The sequence below is a fragment of the Lepisosteus oculatus genome, chromosome 19 (assembly GCF_040954835.1).
Source record: "Lepisosteus oculatus isolate fLepOcu1 chromosome 19, fLepOcu1.hap2, whole genome shotgun sequence".
In the NCBI taxonomy this organism is placed as follows: Eukaryota; Metazoa; Chordata; class Actinopteri; order Semionotiformes; family Lepisosteidae; genus Lepisosteus; species Lepisosteus oculatus.
Window position 1 is genome coordinate 3,831,749 of NC_090714.1, and position 22,241 is coordinate 3,853,989.

Consider the following 22,241-nt stretch of genomic DNA (forward strand, 5'->3'; position numbering starts at 1 on the left):
AGGAGGAAATGAGATTTTCGCTGAGATAATGGTGCGTTTGCAGGAATAGGAATGTCTTGTGCTTTCTTCCATGCAGAGTGCTGCTCTGCCAGTCAGCTGTGTGCTCCCGTGGCAGTGAGCTGTGGCGTCCCAGGACAATAAAACTAATGGGGATGACGTTTTACAAGATGTTTTGCTTTAAAATGCAGTTGCCTGCTAACAACATGGCTCAGCTTTAAAACAATTGGAGCCCTTTATGAGCAGCAAGGGTGAAAACAAACATGACATACTGTTATATCGTGCATTATGTATTATCCATTTATCTAACCACGTCTTGCAATCCAGGGTTAGCCTTAGCCAATCCCAGCAAGCAACAGGAACAAGGCAGGATACACCCTGGATGGGACGCCAGTCCATCAGGGAGCATGACAGACACAAACATGCACACACTCGCACTAGGGACAAACCAGTTAACTTGCCAGTATGTCTTTGGACTGGAGGAAACCCATGTGAATTTGAGGAGAACCTCAGGAATGTAACCCAGGGCCCCATTGCATTGCCTTGCAAAGCAACAATGCTAACCACTGCGCCACCACTGTCATGTGGTGTTATATATTACAAATAGCATTAATTATATAGTATCATATATTCCATTTTTATAATTGTTTGTTATATATTGCAAACATGTATTACAAATTAATTTTAGATGCACCTTTTGTGTCTTGGCCAGATGTTGCTTTGCATAAAAGGTGAACAAATGTACATGTCCATAAATACACCCGAACATAGCGAGGCGATGGTCACAAGGAAATGAATCTGAACATGGTCAAGTACGCTAGAGATCGGTTTCGGTTTTCATTGTAATTATGACCAATCTTGTCTTGCACTGATAAATGTGTAAAGAGTTATAGGTTTTAAAATGGACTGAAGTTGGCTACATCTGCAGGCTTGTGAGGCTCAGAGCATATGTAACAGCCCACTTAAACCTGAAACATTGGCCTAAATGTGACTCGTGAGATTAAGCTCTTGTGGTACACCCTGGATAAGCTCAATACTTCTTTCTTTAAGTCTTGTCTGAAGATGCATTTACTGTAGGTCTTTTATTGCAAATCACGACCAAGCTTGTATACATGAGACAAAAACTCACATGCCTCTCCCAAAACTGGCCTGTGGAAACAGAACAGGTTTACAAGACTTCAATACGGTACTTGACAATACTTCAACTTTTAATTTTAGTTTTTTTGTATCTTGTTATTCAATACTCTGTATTAACAGGTCACAAATTCCTCATTCCCATGTAGTATTTAATCTCTGTGATTTCAACTGGGATTAACCAAAAATGTTTGGCACAGACAGGAACTGGATGTCTTTCTGTTTTTCATGCCACTGAGATGTCAGTTGACAAGATTGGCTGATCTGCGAAACTGTAGGGACATGCTGGAACATGTGATTCAAACACCTTACAGTGACACTGACAGTAGCCAGATATATGCTCCTGCCTTCATTTACGTTTGTACAGTTTCCCTATTGTAGGCAGTCACAAGCAGAGAGCAGGTTCTATTGCCGGAAAGTCAGAGCAGAGCTGGATCAGCCTCCCAAAGCAGACTATCTTGAAGTCTGAAGAATATTATACGACCACGTATTCTTCTCTGCAGCTAGGGTATCTCAAAAGCTGGGTGGTACCCTGGTCATCTTTGGCATCTCAAATCACCCCTTAAGGCTAGGGGCTGGGCAGCACAAAATCACTCCTCTGATGCCTTGGATGGGCCCTGTAGTGCTGCTGGACTGTGTGAGGTAAATGCGCTACAGTCTGGTAGCGCTCCCTATAATGTAGGAATGCCCTTATCCCGGGCCTTTGGGATGGGGCCAGAGGATTGAACGTGAGACACAGGCCATGCGTTCTGGTCAGGAGATGGGATGAAATTCCTCTCGGGGACTCAGAAGTCATGTGCAGAAAAGCGTGGCTTTATTCTCTCCTGTCGCCTGGGGCTTGCCCTCACTCATGCACAGGCTGACGTCTCTGCTGTACTGCGATGCCAGTGTGACAGTCTTGGCCTACATTCCTCTCTAGTGCAGGGTATTCCCTTACCCTGTGATCAGGATCGTTTCCTGTTGTTACGCATTACATAAGCAGCTATTAGTTCTTGGATGAGGGGTCCATCGTACCCCTAGAATAATCCTGGGAGATGAAGAAGTGGCTGAATTAGTTGAAAAGTGGGAGTGGAAGACAGGAAATCACAAGCACATATATATATACCTGTACTGTGAATCTTGCATTATTTGAACATTAAGGACCAAGACATCTTCTACCAACATAATTGCTCTCCACTCAAAATGTTCTTGCCCTGGATTCTCAGGGGACAGTGGGTTCAGTGGTTAGCATCTCCTAGTCCTCGTTTTCAAGACAGAAGTCGGAGATAGGGGCACCACTGGAGTTTTTACTACGCTAAATACAAGATGTTTTTCTTCTGAATAGGACCAAAAGGCCTTCTCACTCTGCTACTTGTATTTTAGTTCTGAAAATTTAACTTAAGCAAGTGACATGAACCTTGGATGAATGAGCTGCTAATTACCAGATGGGCCAAATGGCTTCTTCTCATTTGTAACAGTTCTTATTTTCTTTTTGCCAACTTTACGACCTTTGTGTAACTTGGTGTTCCACATTTTGTTCTTTTGTCCTGGTGAAGAATTACCAACTGCCAGAGCAATTCTTACAGCCAAATATCCATTTCTTTGTAAATTTCATTTTTAACTTCCTCATATCCGGTTACTGAAGAATAATGTTGATAAAATACCAAGGAATAATTATTAAGCTGCTTTGCATCTTGGGAGCTGTGCCTTGTTCTTGCAACATGTAGGCACACAGATTTGGCTCAGACCCATCTTTCATTCTGCAGTACTACATGTGTAAACCTTCTCACTAGGTGGAATTCATTATGTGTACAGTATATTGGATGACTGTGGAAGTACCTGCTTTGTACAAGTAGCCTATGAAAAGCGGCTGTTGGTATGCTGCTAAATGCTGTGCACATTGCAAGACTTTTTGTGTTTTTTTTCTCTTAGTAGAGTAAACTTGGTCCTTATCTGCAAATGGCGATGATAGTTGACTCTTACATGATTTGTAGTTGACCAGTGATTTGTTTGTACCTAGATACATGCTTCTTATCAGCGTTTTCAGCTAACGAAGCATCCTAGCAGCCAAGCCCATGGCTCAGTTCATTTTAACAAGGTATCAGCCTTATCACCGCTGGCCAATCCACCCTAATTGAGCGCAGCTGCTGAGGTCACATTAAAGCAACGAGTTGGAATCAATATCGACACCAGTCTGGTCTGCTGCTGAATTTCTGTTCAGGGGAATTTTCATTTTCTCGTCAAAGCCAGATTTGTGTTTTATTTATTTTTTTTAATAAATACAATTATTTTCTCCGCTTTCATAAATGAGAACCACATTTTGAGTGTGTGTGTGTTTTTTTCCAGGGTGACAGGCTGTTCTGTTTAAAGGCTCTGCTCTTTAATTCAGGGCTCCTTTGGAAGGCATAAAAAAAACACACCCCACCCCCCAACAGCCCCTTTCCAGAAAGGCTGTGGGTTTTTAGCACATGGTTGTGTTGTCTGAACTGCTCTCTTTTCTCCAAACCACTCACACACAGCCCCGAAATCTGTTCCCCTCTCCTCCGTGTGTGCCCAGGGCACCTTCTGTGCCAGTTTGGCATTTTCTATGCCGAAAGACAACCCAGGAGCTAACCCCCCTCCGACTTTGGCAGTATGAATCTACATCCTGTTTCACTACGAGCTAGCAGACCAGGCCAGTGTGGACCGACAGGAGGAGATGTTAATAATCGAGTGAAAGTCTAGAAACGATTAAAAAAACTTTGGATTTACCCTCGTAATACCCAAGATAAATGTCTAAGCGTTTTGCGTCCAGCACAGATGCAGACTTTTGCGGTGCTCACACCTTCTTTCTTTTTTGAGAAAGCGGACCAAACTTTTCGTCCTTGGTGAGAAACTCATGACTGTAATTGTTGCCGTGGCAGCAGTGTCTTCACATAGAGACACTCCAGGGGAAATGCTGTATAGAATCGTCTTCTGGAGGATCCTCGAGTCTCACGCATATCACCTCCCCAGCTGGTTTGGGGAAGGCAGTGAGCCAAACCACACTGTCAGTGCCAGTAATTCAAATGTTAGCCTTCACTGTGCCAGTCATGCCGTTATTTTGATATAAGCTGGCATTCAGTACCGCTGCTTTCAAAAAATGATACTTTTATTAGGGGAGCTGGAGGAGACAACTGCTGTTAAATTATTTGGCTGGTGCTTTTATCCAAAGCGACTTATATTTGCATCCATTTATACAACTTTGGATTGTTGCAATCTTTTGGGTGAGGTACCTAGCTCCAACATATAATAGCAGTGTCTCAGCTGGAATTTGAACCCACAACCTTCCAGTTACAGGTCGAGAACCCTGAACATTGCTTCAGATTAGCTTCACTCGTAGGATATAGATCGTATTGAACAAATAATAGGTAATAGTAAGAAACCAGTTTAATACCTTATTTAGTCTTCAAAAAAACTCAACATGCTGTGCGACAGGACTCGTGTAGTAACACTAAAGTAGAAGAGATTGAATCGAAAATCACAGCAGTTTGACCCGGGGAAATGAAGAGCCAAACTAAATTGTACTTTATAAGATTTACTTAAAAAACTAGGTCATTGAGTAAAGATTAACAAATGTCGACAGTTACAGTCTCGGTAATGGAATTGGGCAGTTGGGATTTGGGATTTGGTTCTGCAGATGTTTTGCTGTACATGAGATGGCTCTGCGGCCCAGTGTGGAGAGCTTGGTTTCTGGCAGAGTACGAAAGCCTGAATCAGCAGCTCTCAGATTAAGTGTTGGACTCCACCAGAACTTAAAACCTGAATATGATCTGGAGCTAGGGTTATTCAGTACCTTAAATGTGAGCAGGAGAATTTTACAGTTCACTCTAATTTTCCCAGACAGACAGTGCAATTTACAGAGGCGAGGCATTATATGCTGATGCAAAACACTTTTAGTTAGAACATAAGACACATAATTCTGGATGTACAGAAGCTTCTTAGTACTGTAGTAAAAACCTCAAAGGATAAGGTGATATGCTAGTCTAATCTTGATCATATAAAGATGTGTCAATGTTTCTGCTACAGGTGGAGCAAGGACCTCATTCGAGCAATAGAAAAAAAGATATCCTTGTGACATTCTTTACAGTACCTTGAAAAGACAGCACTGGGTCAAAAGGAAATTGCAAAAGCTAATATTGTGTGTTGGATTGAAGCCAGTGATTCCAGTGTTTCTCGACAAACAGTCCATCATGAAATGCAAACTGCTGACATATTACAATGAGGTGACATGTTATAACTGAGTCTAGTATAGACAGTCCTCGATCTAGTCTGTACTAGACTAGTTTGGTTAAGGAGTCCATTCCAAAATTCAGATTTTTTGTGAGTCAGATTTTCACCTTGAGCCATTTATATTTATTATTTTACACTGTGGTGGCAGTAGGTTCTTTTCCAGTCTAGTTCTGCACACTGCTGAGCTCACACAAATGCATTTTGTAATGAGTACACTGGGTAAAATGAAATGAAATTGTCCACATTTTAAATAGATCTAGCAATAAAAATAAAAATTAATGGATCAAATAGTGGAAAATTTTAAAAGGAGCCTTATTTAAGGAAGCGCTATGCAGTTGTAAGTTGTTCCCACTTATGTGTACAAATATTTACAAATTCGCAAATCTGATTTTTAAAATTAATTTACACTGGTTTTGTGTGAAGTAGCAGTTGATGAGTCTTACATAACTCAGGGAGTATTTGTATAAGTGATTAACTGCTACAAACAATGAAGCATTAAAAAGAGCAGACTCCAACATATTAACATCACACGGGCTTTGAAGCACTATAGAAAAAGGAGATTCTCCCATTTTTGCTGCTTATCTTGGAGTTGCAGGCTCTGTATGTAAAAGCATTTTCATGCTTGAGATTCACCGTAGAGAGTTTTCTCCTCAGCACTCTGTGGAAAAAAAATGTTTTCTTTGCGGTCAGGGAAGATTTTTCTGACTGAACTGCGACGAGCCATAAGATTTGTTTCTGACTTACTTTCAAACCTGCGTGTTTAATTGAATATCAACACCAAAGAGAAGAAGTGTTCAAATACATTCATAAGGTCCATAATGAAGCTTGTATATACATATTTTTTCATATCGAGCAGTAATGCGTGCTTTCCTTCTTGCTGTAGCAGAGGAGGATCATGGGACTTTCTGCCTCGATGGGTTGTTGACGGGCAAAACCATTTGCGCGGAAGATAATCAGAGAAGACTGTTAAAATGTCTTGAAGGAGGCTCTACTAGTCACTCGAGAAGCCATGAGAACCTTTAGGGGTTTTTGCGGTGTCTGGGAGACTCTTGGTGGTTGTGAATGTAGAAACGATGGACGTTTAGAGGGGGCGAGAGGCCGACTTGTTTGGCATAATCACAGAGTCTGAAGGACGGCTATAATGTGAGCCCTGCAGGGACTGGGTGAGGCCGTTGGAAAAGTCTCAAAGAAGACAAGCTGCCGAGTCACTGAAACCAGCGGCCCACGGTTGAGAATGGCGTCTTCGTGGTCAGTCGCGGGGAACTTTCCCTGCCTGCAGATTGCGTCTGTGTTATCCTGTGGTTGAAAGGCCTGTGAGGGAAGCTGGTTGGAGATAATAACTCCAGGCTTTGGAGAGCCGGTGTGACCCCGCTGTAAGTCCGCTGACCTTTGCTCGCTCTTACTTCAAAGAGGCCTAAATCCTTGTTCTAAGAAGGCCTCCAGTGTGTACGAGGCAAGCTGTGGGCAGGGATTGAAGGGAAAAAGTTATAAAAATAGAACTGAGAGCTAAAATGAAAGGCAAGCGAGGGGGAAAAAAATCCTTTCTAAAGCCACACGGCCCTGTATTTTAACACATTGTCCTTGGCAGTAGCTTTCCACCCTGGCTTGGAAAATACACAAGAACGAGTAGCAAAAATATTTACTCAGCAGCAATTTTCTGAGGAATTTGGGATGTTAATTTAAAAAATCTGCCCTCCGAGCTACAATAGGCCCTTTGAGCTGCTCAGCTGGAGCTGCAGCCTGGCGGAAAGCCAAATGCCAGGTCTCTTAAACCCGAGGAATAAAGAGGCTTTTTATTGGAAAGCACAGGAGGGGAACAGAACACAATCTTCTGGAGCCCCCGGTATGTACTGACTCAGGTGAAGCTGTCCCGTCTCTCCAGCTCAGCCACAGGCACTCCTGCCACTCACCAGAGGCCAGTTAGTGCTCTGTGTGTGGGGCTGTGTGGCCTAGCTCTCCGAGCAAGAGAGAACGTTTTGTAGAAAGGTGTTATGGCAGCCCCGTCCCTAAAACATATTTAGTACCTTTCCAGAAGACCTCCTCCTCCCTCAGTTGTCTTTACATCGCCAGTTGTTTGTTCACGTTCCAGAGTTTTGCTTTGAATGATTATGAGCAAATACAGGGAATGAGCGTCTCTCCAGAAGTCTTTTGAAAATGTCCTGCGATGCAGAGGGGACTTGGCTGACCACTCGTCACTCATTCCTTCCCTCCGCAGCAGAGAAATGACCCGAGTTCTGTAAAAGTGCGGCGAGAGGGTGCTCCGTGCCATGCCTACTGTCAGATGATTAAACTTCGAGATTTAATTCGAAAGGGGTTTTGTAAGGATTTTTGTAAGGAGGGCTGGCTGCCGCGGTATCTGCAGATAAAGAAACTGCGACATACGTAATGAAGCAGAGATTATCTGAGGCGGTTAACCATAGAGGTGTTTTTGTTCAGTGACTTTGAATCAGTCTGGGCTCCGGGTTATAGCTGAGAAAGTGGGAGTGAAAGCTGCTGGTTACAGAGGAGACTCTGGAGATGAGTGAGAGTGATATACAGTACTTCCAGAGGGGGGTGCATGGACACAGGGAGACCAGGTGTTCAGGGCAAGGGATTTAGTACAGGAGGCAGTGTGGTCAATGACCTGGAGCTGGAGGCTTGGGATGAGGGCTTAGGCACCAAGTGAGTAAGAGTAAGTAGACAGATGCCTTGAATTGGAGGATGGATTTGGAGTTTAGTGTGTCCCTTGGGTTAAAGCAGTGGAATGGCGAGGAAAAGAGTGTGGCTTGTTTAGGGAATCGGAAGAATGCCTGTTGTTCTTTTCATTTGTTCTGTCCGAGTGCATGCAAAACCTGAGGATTTCATGAAGGGATTTTGGTATGATGATGTTCATTAAAGTGCATCACTGTGTTTTGATTTAAATGTTCTTATAATACTCCTGGAGTTTCTAATAATGCAATGCAGAAGAATCAGTGAACGAAACAGACCTGGATATATGAAGCCGATGAAAACTGAGCTGCGTGCTGCCGCAGTCGCGTTGTCTTCAACAGGTGGTATTCACATTTCGTCACTGACAGATCACAGTGTGTACATTTTTCAAGAGCGAAATGTGTTAAGTACCAGACTTTGAAAAAGAATAAAGCCATCTTCTGAGTTTATTTAGTGTTCGTTGTGTTTCACATGTACAGTATGCACTTTGACTGTCTTAATTTATCTCAGTTACCTACTGAGTGAGATGTAGGCACATAGGACCACTGAATCAACAGCACTGTGTGTTTAATGGTGAACACATTTCTTTTGGTTTGGAAAATGGTTCAGTGCTCGTCACATTTTGAGAAACATGGATCTAATCAATGGCTTGCCATGGGGAAAAGGAATCGTTAATAACTCAGATCTGATGTGTAATTGTTTCTTAAACCCTGTAATTACTACATTAGCTCCTTGTTTCTTCTTTTCCACCCCCAAGTCAATGGATGTCTCAGGAGCACTGTTTATCCAAGAGTTTGTTTGAGTGCATGTACGGTATAATCTCCACGCTTGAGGTGGTCCAGCGTGCAAGTCCAGACAGTTACTTTCGCACACAGGTACTGTGATACCAAGAATCTGCAGTCACACAGCATGCGTCCCCTTCAAGGAAATAGATTAACATGAAATAATGGTTCTTGTTCAACACTGAAAAGGTTACAAACAAGAGGAGGCCATTTGGGTCCTTGAGTTTTGTTTGGGAGCTGGCACACCATTGATTGCAGGAGTTCATCCAGCTTCTCCTTGAAAGACGTCAGCTTTGACAGCATTGCAGGGTATCTTGTTCCAGACTCCCACAGCCCTTTGTGTAAACCAAAAGAGCTGCTGTCCTCAGTTTTAGATGCACCTTCCCCTTGGTTTTCATTTGTATCCCCTGGTTTGTGTTTCTGATGAGTCTGAAGCAGTGTATGGGGTTATCTCTCAGTGAACATGTTGGTTTTAAACACACTTTCCTGTAGTTTCCACATGTGCCCTTTCACTGAAGAAACTTGTAATGTTGACTTTGTCAGTACCTTTGAGGTTATTGAATACAGTAGATAAATTAGGTCCCATCACAGTCTTCTCTTTTCAACACTAAAAACAAAATCAGTTCTTCAAGAGCAGGACATTCGTTTAAGCCCTGGAATATATCTGGTCACTCTCTAGATTGGTTCCAGAGAAGCAGTATTTTGTGTAACATGGTGACCTTAATTGTACCCTTTCCTCGAAATGAGGTCTTATCAGTGCAATGTGCAATTTTAAAAACAACACCCGTTGATTTAAATTAGACACTTCTAACTACATACCCTAACTTTCTGATTGCCTCTTTTAATTGTCTCCCCATGTTGCCTAGAAGATGTAACTGATGGATCTATGAAAACTCCTAGTTCACAGCTGCATTTTGACTGCACAGCTGAAGACACCTAAAACCTAAAACGTTTGTGCAGCAGACTTATTTCTGTTCCTGCTTTTGCCACTGGGGTGGATTGTACCTGGGTAATAGCGAATAAACTGGTTCTCCTTCGTAATTTGCTCTCTGAAGACTTACACCCTGCTCCTTAATGCTTTTTCTTCTGCATGCTATGGGTGTGCAGGGCTAATGAAGTGTTTATTAGTGAGGCCTGTTATGAAGTGCTATGTGGCAGGATAGGTAATGGTTTAAGTGTGTCCACGCCAAACACAAGCCAGGGGCAAGAATCCAGCAGCCTGCAATTATCTGGATCTATAATTAGGTGCCACTTTGGTCAGATGGCCCTCCCACCCCCACCGCCTTGATGAAACACAGTCTGTCTCAGGAATGTCCATTGTGGAGTTGCTCTGCAGTCTGGTAGGTGAGGGAGAGGGAATGCTGTACGATATGTGTGGGCTTCTTGGTGCTCAGACACCAGCTGTGTTTCTCAGTGCTTTCACCCAGCCTCCGGGTTCACAATGTGTGTCAGTACGTTTGCTGGCGGCGGGTGGGAGGGTGTTGTCCCATGTTTGATATCCATTTGTGCGGCACCATGTGGGTTTCTTAGGTTAACGCAGAAAATGTGTTGCTTTTTCAATTAAAATAAAATGGTAAAATTAGCATGTGGCTGCATCACGGCTTTCTAACCCCTTCATCAAAATGATTCTTAAATGAAATACATTGGCATCTTATGTCGTTTGCACAAGTGCTTGAAAAAGGATAGCGCATGTGATGATAACGGCACAAGTAAAGGTTTGTTCCATGCTGAAAGGAGAAGGAAAGAAACATTCACATACCTGAAGAAGGCTCCACAGCCGAAACATTCTGTTTTTTTTCTTCTCGTTCCTTTGTAGCCTACGCCTGCTGACGCAGCCACCTACTTGAACTTCAGGTGATGATAATGTCTTGTGTGGCAGTTATGAAGGGATTATGAAGCCATTATGCAGCAGCATTCAAACAGAGCTTTACCATAAGAACATTGTGTCTCCTAAAAGATCTAACAGGAATCTCAAGATTCTCCTGCACCTTCCTCTGATTGTGTGCTAACTGGAGACCGAGAAGGGTGTGTGCTACTGTTAGTGCAACTCGCTTTCTTGGTAAAGACTTTATTCTGTTAATACGCATGTAGCTGCTTCAGTGCTGTCTCATTGTATTGAAAAGTGTGTTAAGTGGCTGATTTATGTATAGTGTCCTAAACCCACTGGAGTTATCTGAAAATTGGCCCAGGTTTAGATACTCCTGTTGCTATTTTCCCACTAGACATAAACACACCAGGAAAAAAAGACAGACTCCGTCAGAATTAAAGTTTTCCTTTTGTTTCTTTTAATTGCTGCTTTAAAAGGGGCGCTGTGTTTTACAAATAAGCACAAATCTCTAAAGAGAGAGAAACTTCCCAAAATAAACAGGGAAAAAAAAATCAAATCACATCGAAAATATTCAGAATACTTTCAATCTCTCTTGTCACCAAGCTGCAGGTTCCAGTTCAAGTTTTCTGCGTTTTCTTTTATTTTAACTGATTTCGTTTATGTACAAGGTTAAAAAGCAGGCTTTAAGTGTAGACCGGAGTGGGAAAATGAAGAGAAAGAAAACAAAAAGGCATTTCGAAGGAGTTCTGGAACTTTGGGACAAGTGCTTAAAAAGGTAAAGAGTTTCCTCACAGAGGTCAATCTGTTGTTGCCCCCTTCTCCCCCTCCGCGATGGGGACAACCTCTCTCACCGCCCGCACCCCACCAGGTTACCAGCCGGGCTGAATCTGTTCACCGCCCCAACCAGGCCCGTCAGTCTAAACATGTATTTACATCGAGTCAGTCGCTCGTAACAAAAGGCCGCTCATCTCTGTAGTGACCCAAGCACCTCCTCCAGGCTGTGCTGTGCCTTTGTGATGGATGTCCCCCAGAGGGTGGCATCAGGCTGTACGAGGTTGTGGCTCTGAAGTTTCCAGAAAACGTTTCCCCGGCAACGTTCTAGCAGTGAACTTTGGGAATTTATTTATATAACTGCCTCTTCTGTAGACATGAGTCCACAGTTAAAAATCCAAGAGATGGAGCCAGTTTAAATCAAAACCTGCCAGCTGCCAGCTCCAAAGCCAATATTTGGTTGTGATTTTTCATTTGAAAGTGGTGCCTTGTGTCTGCTCGGTGCGAAGCCCATCATTACCTGTGCCGAACTGGAAATGGTGACTAGTTGGTCAGTGTTTCTTAATTGCAGTTCTGGTGAACCTCTACCATTCCTGTATTTTTTTTTCCTAGGCAGGACTTAATCATTTTCTTTTAGCAGTAACTAGATTGAGTTTGAAATATTCAAAGCGGACAGGAACCCGGACAGCCTTTGAAAATGATTAAGCTCTGTCCGTCTATAAAAATGGAAGATGGCAGTTTAGAACTGCACAGAATATAAACTGGGATAAGAAAAAGAACTGATTTAACTACAAAAAGACATGCATGTCTTCGTTAAGCCTGTGATTTTCATAAATGTTGCTGTTCCCAGCATGCCACTCAAGGTTCATTGTAAGGTTCTGCTGTTTCCAATATTTACCTTAATCCTTTCCATTATTGATGAAACATCCAAATATCTAAAAACTCTCCAAAAGATTAAATTAAACTGCTCTACATGCATTGTTACCACAATTTCTGAAAGTTTCTTACACCAAATATCTTCATAAAAACCCTTTTAAGAAGGTCTGTTGTTAGTTTTGTCATTGTACTATTTTAGTCTTATTTACCAATCATTTGCTTTTTATGAGTCATCTTTACTGAAATGGTTTCAACATGCCTTAATGTACCCCAAACTAGACACTCTTGCTTCCTGCTAAAATTGCAAAATGCCAGCTCTTCTTACAGTTAAGCCAGTTAGAACCCCAAAAAAACAAATCCAGCGGCGATCTCTCTACAGTACCTGTTGACCGCTTATTTTTTGTGTCTTTGGGGGATTGTCTGCCATACCTACAGCTAGAACCTTTACTTAGCATACGTTTGTCGGGTAAATTCTTTGACCTGGTTGTGAAAACAAACAGGATTGAACCTTGTCTGATCAAGGGAATGACTGTGTTCTTTCCCATATTCCAGAAGGGTCACTAATGCAGTGGAGACAGAGCTCTGTAGGCCTGCCTATGCCTTTCAGTGCCTTTGATGCCAGCTGTTCTCCAGGTAATAACTTTAGCAGGCTGTGGAGTGTGTGGTGTTAAAGTATCCTAATATTTCAGCCATCAGAGCTTGACTTACAGTACAGTTTGTAGTGTTCATTTCTAGGGTCTTTAGAAGAGCATGGCTGATGAGGTCCTTGCGGGGTGAGAGGCTAGGTCAGGTTATCATGATTTGTCCCTAGGTGCTACAGGCACACCTCTCTGTTTCCATGGGAACCTGTTGTGCGTGGCCTTTGACCCCTCCAGTGCACCATACACAGAAATTGCTAGCACGGAGTACACCGTTAGCCTAAAAATGAGCCGAACATAAGGAAGTTCTTATATTTTTGTTCACAACGTCTTCTCCAGCGCACAGCCTTGCGTGTCCGTCCAACAAGCGTCATGTGGGAAAACCACAGTCAAACAGCAAAAAGCTGAACATGATGTGAGGCACTTAAGTTATCTCTCTGTCCTTCCTCTCTCTATATACACATAGAAACACACCGTTATTTCAAAATAATTCTTCCATAAGATGTTACGTATTCCACCAATAATTGCACTTAAATGAATATTCAATCATTTGCTCTCTTGACGGTCGTCGGAACTTTCTCCCCAGGCGGTATCTCAGTGTCCCTGCACTGCCAGCGTGGGCAGGGGAAGAGTTCTCCCCCTAGTGGACAGAGTTCAGAGCTGGTCCAAGTCAGAAGTAAGAGGGTTTCAACACCGCCACGTTGTTGTTGGCGGGATTCTGCCCCTGCATCAACGGGACCTCATATTCCAACCCGTTCTGGGGTTGCGAGAGCTCAGGTGTCTTCTGGGGCAGGGCCCCGTTCTCCAGGCAAGCCTTCACACCCTCCAGCTCCAAGGGGCAGGGGTCAGCGCCCAGGTCCGGGTGCCCCTTCGCTCGCCTCCGGCGGACGTAATAAGTGGCTCCCGCCGCCGCCACCGCAATCAGCAGGACGACCGCCACCAAGGGGATGATCATGGCGGTCAGCTCGGCGTCTTTGGTCTGGGTGACGGGAGCAGGGGTTTGTGGGACGGAGGACGTCCGGGCCACCATGCAGAAGCTGTCCTCTTTCCCTGGCTCCGCCAGGGGGCTGGCACAGATGTGGTAAGTGGAGTTGGGCCTGAGCCCCCGCAGCGTGTACTCGGGGTAGGAGGCCGGCACGCTGATCTGCACGGGGCGTTTGTCCGGCCCCGACAAGTTTTTGTAGGTGAGCCGGATCCCCCTGAGCTGAGGCCGTGCCTGGATGTACCGGTGGAGGTCCACCAGGATGGAGGTGCTAGTGGCTGCCCTGGGGCTGATGGCGGGCTCCGTCGTTACAGTTGGGGTGGATACAGGCAGAGTCGTGTCCTCCTTCTCCTCACAGTAGAGCCCCCAGGAGCCTGTGGGACAGGTACACTCCAGGTTGCCCTTGTGGTCCAGCTGGCAGGAGCCTCCATTGAGGCAGATGTTGGAGGGGCAGAACCAAACGTCTGGGTCAGAGCTGCTGTTGGGTTCGGGGGAGCCAGGAGGAGGGGACCTCTCGTCATCAGCCAGAGGACTCTCACTTGAAGTGGTGATGGTCATTGTGGTTGTCGAGAGGGTGCTGATAACAGGAGGATCAGGGGTGGTGGTGGTGAAAGTGGTTGTCATCATGGTGGTGGTGGTAGGACATCCAAACTCCTTGTGTTCTAGGGTCTTAAGAATCTTTCCTGCGTTGAGGAGGGGGAAGTGGCATCTGGTTTCCTCATTCCTTTGCAAATGCACCTTGCTGCTCTGTACCCAAGGGGGAAACCAGGCCAATGGGCATATGCAGTTGAAAGGGTTTTCAGCCACAGAGAGTGTGTGCAACCGAGAAAATAGCTGCAGGAAGCCATCAGGAAAGCCCTGAAGATTGAGATTGCTCAGGTCCAACTCTTGCAGGGACTCCAGATTCTGGAAGTCCTCCTTCTTAAGCTGGCTCACCTGGGTGTTCCCTGCTAGGCTGAGCTTGGTCAGGCCTCTTGCCTGTTTAAGAGCAGCAGGCACTGCCTTCAGCTGGTTTTTAGACAGGTCCAGGTCATGAAGGTTACCTAAGCTCTTCAGGAGGTTATCATCCAAATAGCTGAGGCCCATTCCTGCCATCTTTAGAGACTCGAGGTTGACTGTCTGGAGGTCCTCCGGTCTCAGCGAAGGGATTTTGTTGAAGCTGATGTCAAGGAGAAGCAGCTTGGGCACGTGAAGGGCAGGTAGCGTAGTGAGCTGATTGTTCTGCAGCTTCAACTCTAGCAGGTGGCCTAGGCCATCAAAGGCTGAGGGGTGGATGCTCTTGATACGGTTGCCATTAAGATAGAGGCGCTCCAGCAAGCCCAAGCCTGCAAAGCTCCCTCTGGATATCTCCACTATCTCATTGGAGGACAGATCCAGGTTGCGGAGGGAAGACAGGGGTCTGAACACTTGGCTGGGCAGCTCAGAGACTAAATTCTGGGAGAGATCCAGTAGCTCCAAGCTGTCCAGTCCAGCAAATTTCTCTGCGCTCAGAGAGGAGATGCCGTTCTGAAAAAGGAAGAGGTTCTTTGTGTCTTCAGGGAGTCCCTCAGGCATAGACTTAAGCTGTGAATTGATACAGAAGATGTTGCTGGGATTGCTGCAGCTGCAGCCTCGGGGGCAGGCATCTGTGAAGACTGTCGGGCAGAGGAGCAAGAGGAGGAGGCACCTCATGGTTTCCGCTGCAGGGATACAAAAAGACGAGCAAAGTCAGGGCCTTTGAAGCTACAACAGTACAGGATATTTGCAAAGAGAAAACAGTGTTCCATCTACTTGTTTGTATTCCAGTATATCAATAATCCACACAATGCTGTCTTTAGTGGAATAATTGTTATCCAACCAGGTATGAACTTTTCAGAAAAGAAAATACCAGGCCCAAGGCCCTTCGCTGAAGGGTAAATCATAGCAGTGGCTTTCATGGTTTCTGAAACGAGATCAATTGAGGATATTGTAGAAGATCTAGTCTAGGGAGAAAAAAACCTGCACAAGCATCTGAGACAAAAGTGTGAGCAAACACTGGTCTTTTACATTGGTTAGTCACAATGTATTTTATTGACTTTTGTAATATATCTTGTCATTGTTATTTTTGTATGACTAGGAACATGAGTTGACTGCCCATTCTTCTTTTTTTTTGGTATTTACTTTGAGATTATCAACTTGAGTACCTTGCCATTGAGGTGTCTAGTTAAAAAGTACCCACAGGAGTGAGTGAACGCAGCCCTGCCACACGAAACCGAGTAGTCTTAAAGAGGAACCGCAGTCCCAGTTTCTCAGACCGGTTCTTAAATCTCGGTAACAAAATAAATTAATTGACGGTATCGCATAATTTTACAAATTCCAAATTAAGCACAAAATCGGGAACTTTGTGGAAGTACTGAGTAGTCACCATGCTGTTGAGAGCTCACAAGAATTGCGATGTGAAGCAGCCCTTCCTGCTCACTAGTCACACTAATGACTAATGTAATGCAATGTACGAGCAAAACCATCTCAAAGTTGAGAGCAATATTTCACAAGCATGCTTCCTTACACCGTAAATTTGGTTGCCTCGTTCAGAATCGCAGAATATGGTGCTGCACACACCTGGAAATTTAGTCTATTTTGTGATGTATATTGGAGGTTTTACACATTATATATACATTTTCCTGTCATTGTGGTTTCATATGCATTGATCTGTGCCGATTTTTTCAAACCCTGAAATATAAAAACAGTATTGCAGTTCCCCTTTAACACAGAGAATAGTAGAATAGTAGAAATGCATAGAATAGTAATTCCATATATTTATATAGTGCTTTTCTCAGAGTGCTTTACATTTAAGAGGGCCCCAGCTTCATCACCACTGAAGTGCAGCCCCATCTGGATGACATGATGTTAAAAATAGTTTAACTGATTAAGGGGCACCTTTAGGGAGGCCACATGTGCAGAGCCAAATTAAAACTTATTCAGAACATCAGGGCTCACACCCCTACTCTTTCAAGCATGGTAAAATAGGAAACCAAAACACCACTCTCCAAATGGAGTAGGCATAGACACATCAACCTCTGAGGTTGCATGAACATGAGGACATGTGGGGGAACAGAAGTACTGTCTGAAAACTGGACTTCTATTTTTGGGAGTGCTAATTTTCTTAAGTCCCGGTTATTCAAAAGCAGTGCTTTGTGAAAGTGTTTCCTAGACTCTTCCACAGCTCACCCCCTGTCCCTTTCCAGCAAAGTGTCATTTACACACATTTACCTGGCTGTTTCTAACCAGCTCTGTGCTCTTTGAAACGCAGCCTGCGTAGGGTTAGAAAACAGACAGCTGCTGTGATGAGCTCCTTCCTAACTCTGCAAAATAAATAAACAAGTGATGTGGGGAATGTCTTTGTCCGGCCATCTCTGGGCTGTTTCAGAAACAGTTTTTATATACACAGTGTATTAACTCTTGAAGTCATCTTGACTGGGCACATTGCGTAGTTCTGATTTTAACCCACAAAGCCCTTTAAACTTTGTAACTGTTTCTAGCCAGAGAGGAAAAATTCTTCTGTGTAAGAAAAAAATGGTACAAGAGTCGATGTTTGACAAGCTAATGGCAAGATGCTGGTAGGCAGCTGTTAATTAGAGCTGAGACATGGCGCGCAGAGGCTAATGTAAGCTCCTGTACCCCCTAGTTTCAAAAGACAAGACAGGCACTGGCCTTGTTCATGTTTTCAGGAGAAGGGGGCCAATGTGGGTTAACTGAATGGTGTGCAGCCCTGCTTCTGTTCACCGCAGACTGGGGACCCTTTGTCTCTGAGTCGGAGACAGAAGCTCTTCAGGTATAAAGGAAGAAAGGATGGGAGGAATGAGAAAGCTGCTTTTTATAGCTTTTCAGAGACCGAAAGGAGGATGAAACCGAGAAACGTAAAGGCATACCTAAAGAAATCAAGCTTTTAATACCTGAGCAGGAGCTCAGGACAATATGACAGGTGTCTGGGCATTCTTAACCTGTTTGAGAACGGGTACCATGCTCACTGTGGATGTAGAAGGTTTACTGTTACAATAAATGACAACGCAGGCACCCAGAGAGTTTTAATAAAACTGCCAGTGATGTATATATAGTTGTTAAACCCACCTGCGTCCTTTAACAGCAAGGGAGTTAACTGAAGTTCGTGACTTGGTTAAAGCCTCAGAATTTGAAGATTACAACCAGGAGTCGTGCTTTTATTTCACTCAGAATGAGATTTATTCCGTCTACATTTCTTACGGATTAGAAACTAGGAATGCGGGTTAGTCAGTGTTCCCTGAAAACAGTTGTGTTTCCAACAGGCGGTTTTTCTTACTGCCTTTTAAGAACTACCTGCAGTTGATATTCCTCTGAAAGGTTTTAGTACTGTCTGCGCATTCAAATTAATCAAATACATGGCTTCTTACTTCAGAGACTTGGCCTTCAACTACTGAGACTGTAATTCAGTGACATGAATTTCATCTGTATATTTTGTTCCATTCCTCTTTTTTAAAATGATTTTTTTTCTTTCATTCCTTTCCTTTTGGGAGGATATGCTCCATAGATGGAGACGAGACCTGCTCTGTGTTGTGGCCCCTGTTTTGGTTCTGGCCCAGATAGAGACCTTGATTGCAGTGCAGAGTTCTTTCCAAGTCCAGGGCAGGGGAGAAACCTTGCCTTGGAAAAGCAGAACCCTTTGGGTTCAAAGATTAGTTGTCCAGATTCAGGGTCTTCCAGATTATAGTAGAATAGCCTTACAAACTGGGCTTCAGAAAAGCTCAGTCGGTCAAGAACATAAATAAATTAAGGATCACTCTTCTTAATTTATATCTTCTAGACATATATTTGATGTGGAGATCATTATGGCGGTAAAGCAGGCCAATGTGCAGGTGCTGCCAATTTAGGAGGATCATCAAACACTGTAGAAGGGCAAAAACTAAATTCAGGGGTTTGACAAAGTTCATTTAAAAAAAAAATACTTAGCAAAATGGGATGATTAATCGCAAATAGAAACTGGATTGCTAGAAGTGGAAAATATGTATGTACTGTATAAAAAGTTTTCAAAAGTGATTTACCATATTAATTGTCACTTTCGCAGACCAGAGGGCGGATGGAATGATGCTTGTGTTCTGTCTGCAACAATGCTCATTGTTTGGAATGCTCTGATAACTCTTTGGGTGATGCCAGTAGGCTGTGGGTGCGAGCATTCACTGTTCTGATAGCAGCTCCTCCACTCAGAACAGTTCTTAGGCTCCTGTTAAGTAATAGAGGAATGGAGCTCACATGAATGTTCTATTGAATGTGTTTTCCACATACTCTGAGAATGTGCTTGTGGTTTACACTTACACCAGGCACAAAATATTAACAAACCAAGACATATTACAGTCAAAGACTAAAAATCCTAATGTCAGTCAGATCCTAACCTATATTAATGGGCTAAATATTTGCTGCCTTCCAGATTATGATCCACCCTGAAGATGTTGATATGAGACTAAAAAAAGCAGTCTCAAGAGCACGGATGTGATCTCAACAAATCACAAGCACAGGCTTTTGAAAATGGAACTGGCGCTTGGCCGTGTTTTGGATCCGTTTCCCAGAGTTCAGAGGCTGGTACAGCCCTTTGACATCCCTACCCTCTCCATGCAGTTCATCCCAAAACACTCTGGGGGTTAAATCATCCTGGGATTCCAAAGTGTGCGCAGGGTTAGAGAGGGAAGACATCTCCAGTGAGGTTTGAGGTGTTTCACCTATACTGCACCAAGAGGTGCTTCATTGACGCACTTGAAACCAATTGAAGAGCTTCCAGGTCTCTGCAAAACTAACCCTTTCTAGCCCAGCAATCGGAGGACCTGCAACTGCCTGTTCCCTAGAGAATTTACAGGAAATGTACTTGAATTTAACAAGCCAGCATGACTTTCCTCATCATAATGGCCTTTACCTGACTCACCAGACCTCGTGGTATGGATTTATGTACAGTCTGAAAACTAAAAGCATGCTGCTTGGGAAGTAAAACACCAGGCAGGTAAAGGTAGGGAACATTAAAGTCTGTCATGCTCTCCAAGATAATTCACTCATCATCACCATAGCAAGAGCACCAATATACCAAACACCATACAATTCACCATACCTCAACATTAATGCTGTGTTTGAAGACACTAGCCAAAACGTAGATATTGCTATTGGAAAATGGAGCTTATTTCTTTTGTCGGCAAGTTCTATTGTGATTTTTTCTTTTATTTTTAAACTCAAACATGTTCAGTTTTTAGAGTGTTGTCTTGGCATTCTGTTATGAAACCCGCAGGACCAAGAATCCAAAAGTGAAAAGCAATTGCAATTTTTAAAAGAGGTTTTGAGTCTAACAGTTAATTATTTAATTATTTCTATACATTTTCTTTGTAGTCCCTCAGGAAGGAGATCTAATTCTCGTTTATGTTTTTGCATTAATGCCTTCTGAGAAACCCATACCATTATATCTATGTTGTTGTTGACCTAAACCCTTTGACATCCTGTTTGCAAATACGTTAGTGTTTTGAGAGCAACAGATACTTGAAGATGGAACCCCCACCAGAAGAGAGGTTATCGGAAAACAAGAAGGCTCAGAGCAAAGTTTTTCAGCCACGCCAAGGAAGAGTGCTTTTAAAAAGAGAGACAGCGGAAAAAGAGAAAAACAAGATGGTAGACAGAGAGACAGAAGAGAGGTGAGAGAGGGAGAGGGTACTCTTTTTCCTTTAGGTAGGATTCTGGTAGGTAGAGTATAGTGTCCACTATCCCTGCCAACCTGAGCCCCTAATTCTGCCTCCTATCCCCAACCTGAGCCCCTTAATCTTGCTCCTATCCCCAACCTGAGCCCCTAATTCTGCCTCCTATCCCCAACCTGATTCCCTTTATTCTGGCTCCTATCCCCAACCTGATTCCCTTTATTCTGGCTCCTATCCCCAACCTGATTCCCTTTATTCTGGCTCCTATCCCCAACCTGATCCCTTTCTTTTCTCAATAGCTCTTGCACAGACAGGAAAGGAGGACCATACTAAGGTGACTCAGTCTATTCTAAACTGCAGCGTTGGGCAAGGAGAGCTGTACCAATGCACACAAGATCCTTGTCTTCCTAATAAAAAATGAGACACAAAGAACAAGAGGGCTGCTTTGCCAAAAGTGGAGTTTTGTCAAAGTTTCTCCGTTCCAGCTGACTCACTCTAAATGACCTCATCCAAACATCTCCTGCACATCAAATGTGTAGAAAAACAAAACAAGAAACCTCGCAGCAGTTGAGTCTGGCATTGCGTCTGCTGAGATGTTGTGATAACAGCCTGGGTTTGCAGGGGTGGCTGGAGCTGGAAGAATGAGGGAGCCTCAGTAGGCAGTGGCTTGATTAGTGGGACTGCTGGATTTATGCCATCGGAAGTTACCACAGATTGCCTTATGCAGTGCATGCTACCAGAGCTGTTTGATTTCGACGTTGTTTTAGCAGCATGGTCTTGGAGATGCTTCTGCCGAGTCAATCAGTCTCAGGATTACATACAGTAGTGCCCTGTCTGTCCAGCTTCTGCTTTGGTAAATGGAAGAGTTAGGCTGCACATTATATGAATGGAATGTCCCAGGAGCTAGCAGCCTATGCCTGAGAGTACATGCACACCGTAAAGAGAATTGTTCTAGCCATATCTGCGCGAATAAAGTCAGAAACATACTTTTCTAGAAATTCAATCGGAATCTCGCCTTCCTGCTTTAGGTTGATTCTTTTCGATTGTTCATGACGTTCAAGATGATTCAGTGCATTACTACATCATACACAGTTCTGAAACCGTATGAAGGAATTTATAGAATACAGCCTGACACCCTGTCAATAATCAGGTGTGTTAAGAAGAAGCTCTTTAAAAAAGCGTAGGACTGTGTCGCAAGTGACAATACACATAAGCCTCGCCATTTTATTAATAATTGTATTTATAAAAGTTCCCCCAGTAATATTGTGAACAAAACAGATGTCAAAGGCCCGAAAAAGCTTGAGCGCAACATTAAAACGTAATGCTATGTAATTTTGTCCGTGCTCTTTTTTTTCCTAACGCGGAGAGCAGCTTTTCCCGACACATTCCGGCAACAAATGCGGAAGAAAGGAGAGTGCTGTCTGTTTTCAGGAGGGGAGGAAAAAGAAAGGAGAAGCTAATCCTCCACCCCCCACCACAGAAGCAGCGCTGATTGGCTTTCATCAGCTGAAGCGAGCTGGGGCAGTTAGCGAATCAGAAAAGCCATGTGAAGAGCCTTTATCTTCAAGAGGAGGCCGCAGGTAGGGCCGCAGAGGGGGGGTGAGTGCTGGGGGCAGGAATGTGCAGATGGGGTACACGCAGGCCACAGCAGTCCACAGC

The 22,241-nt window shown here is 43.8% G+C and overlaps 2 protein-coding genes across 3 annotated transcripts in view; one reads left to right on the top strand and one right to left on the bottom strand.

The window, feature by feature from the left end:
• The window catches only part of coro7 (coronin 7), a 190,597-nt gene that overhangs the window by 88,975 nt on the left and 79,381 nt on the right, over window positions 1-22,241 (top strand). The gene's annotated exons all lie outside the window — the stretch shown is intronic.
• vasnb (vasorin b) overlaps window positions 11,094-22,241 on the bottom strand; it is a 36,994-nt gene continuing 25,846 nt past the window's right edge. For both annotated transcript variants that reach the window (XM_015359868.2, XM_015359869.2), the window contains one exon: window positions 11,094-15,605. In XM_015359868.2, the coding sequence (XP_015215354.2) occupies window positions 13,615-15,597 (1,983 nt within the window). In that variant the 5' untranslated portion in view covers window positions 15,598-15,605 and the 3' untranslated portion in view covers window positions 11,094-13,614. The remainder of the gene's footprint in view (window positions 15,606-22,241) is intronic.